Consider the following 730-nt stretch of genomic DNA (forward strand, 5'->3'; position numbering starts at 1 on the left):
AAAGTTCATCTCTGGGAATTAATGCACACAATTCTGACATGAACATATGGGTCTTTCCCTTCATGCACATTTACCTACTGCTGTCCAGTGGCTCTTTATCCTCATCAGAGCTCATCTCTATGGGAAACATGTCTTCATCTTCAGACGTGTTCACATTGTCATCTCTTTTTAGGCTGTCCAGTTGTGACTTTCTCCTTCTTTTTCTTCTCTTTTTTACTAGAGAGCCACTTGAAGGGGTCTCATTTGGAGGTGAAACTGGGGGTGGCACATTGAGGTCCAAGCATCTTATTCGATCTACAGAGTTCCTTTTCAGCTGGCTTTCCATTCGTGAGGCTCCTTCTGACAAGATAGGTGAAGTGGCTAGGTACGTGGGGATCACTTCCTAAAGAAAACATTTTCCAAAAAGAGTATCTATTAATTTAACTGCATCAATTTAGGTTTAAGAAGGACTATGCCAAAAAACCGCCAGTGTTAATTTAGTAGCCGAAACACTCTTCAAGGTCCCTATTGTTGTTGTTGTTATGTGCCGTCGAGTCAGACCCGACTCATAGCGACCCCTCCTTGGGTATCTGAGGCAGTATCACTACGGAAGTAGATTGCCCAACCTTCCTTCCGAGGAGTGGCTGGTCAAGGTCCCTAGGTGGCATAAAAAGTTTGCACTCAACTAAGGGAACTCTAGTGGTGTAGTGCCTAAGGCATTTGACTGCTAACCAGAAGGCTGGAGGTTCAA

The 730-nt window shown here is 44.2% G+C and overlaps 1 protein-coding gene across 1 annotated transcript in view; it reads right to left on the reverse strand.

Annotated features, from left to right (window-relative positions):
- LPIN1 (lipin 1) overlaps positions 1-730 on the reverse strand; it is a 189,876-nt gene that overhangs the window by 81,234 nt on the left and 107,912 nt on the right. Inside the window, exon 4 of the mRNA XM_042783670.1 lies at positions 75-382. Within this exon, the coding sequence (XP_042639604.1) occupies positions 75-382 (308 nt within the window). The remainder of the gene's footprint in view (positions 1-74; positions 383-730) is intronic.

Source organism: Orycteropus afer, unplaced genomic scaffold (assembly GCF_000298275.1).
Source record: "Orycteropus afer afer isolate SDZICR_OR568_19922 unplaced genomic scaffold, OryAfe1.0 scaffold00025, whole genome shotgun sequence".
In the NCBI taxonomy this organism is placed as follows: domain Eukaryota; kingdom Metazoa; phylum Chordata; class Mammalia; order Tubulidentata; family Orycteropodidae; genus Orycteropus; species Orycteropus afer.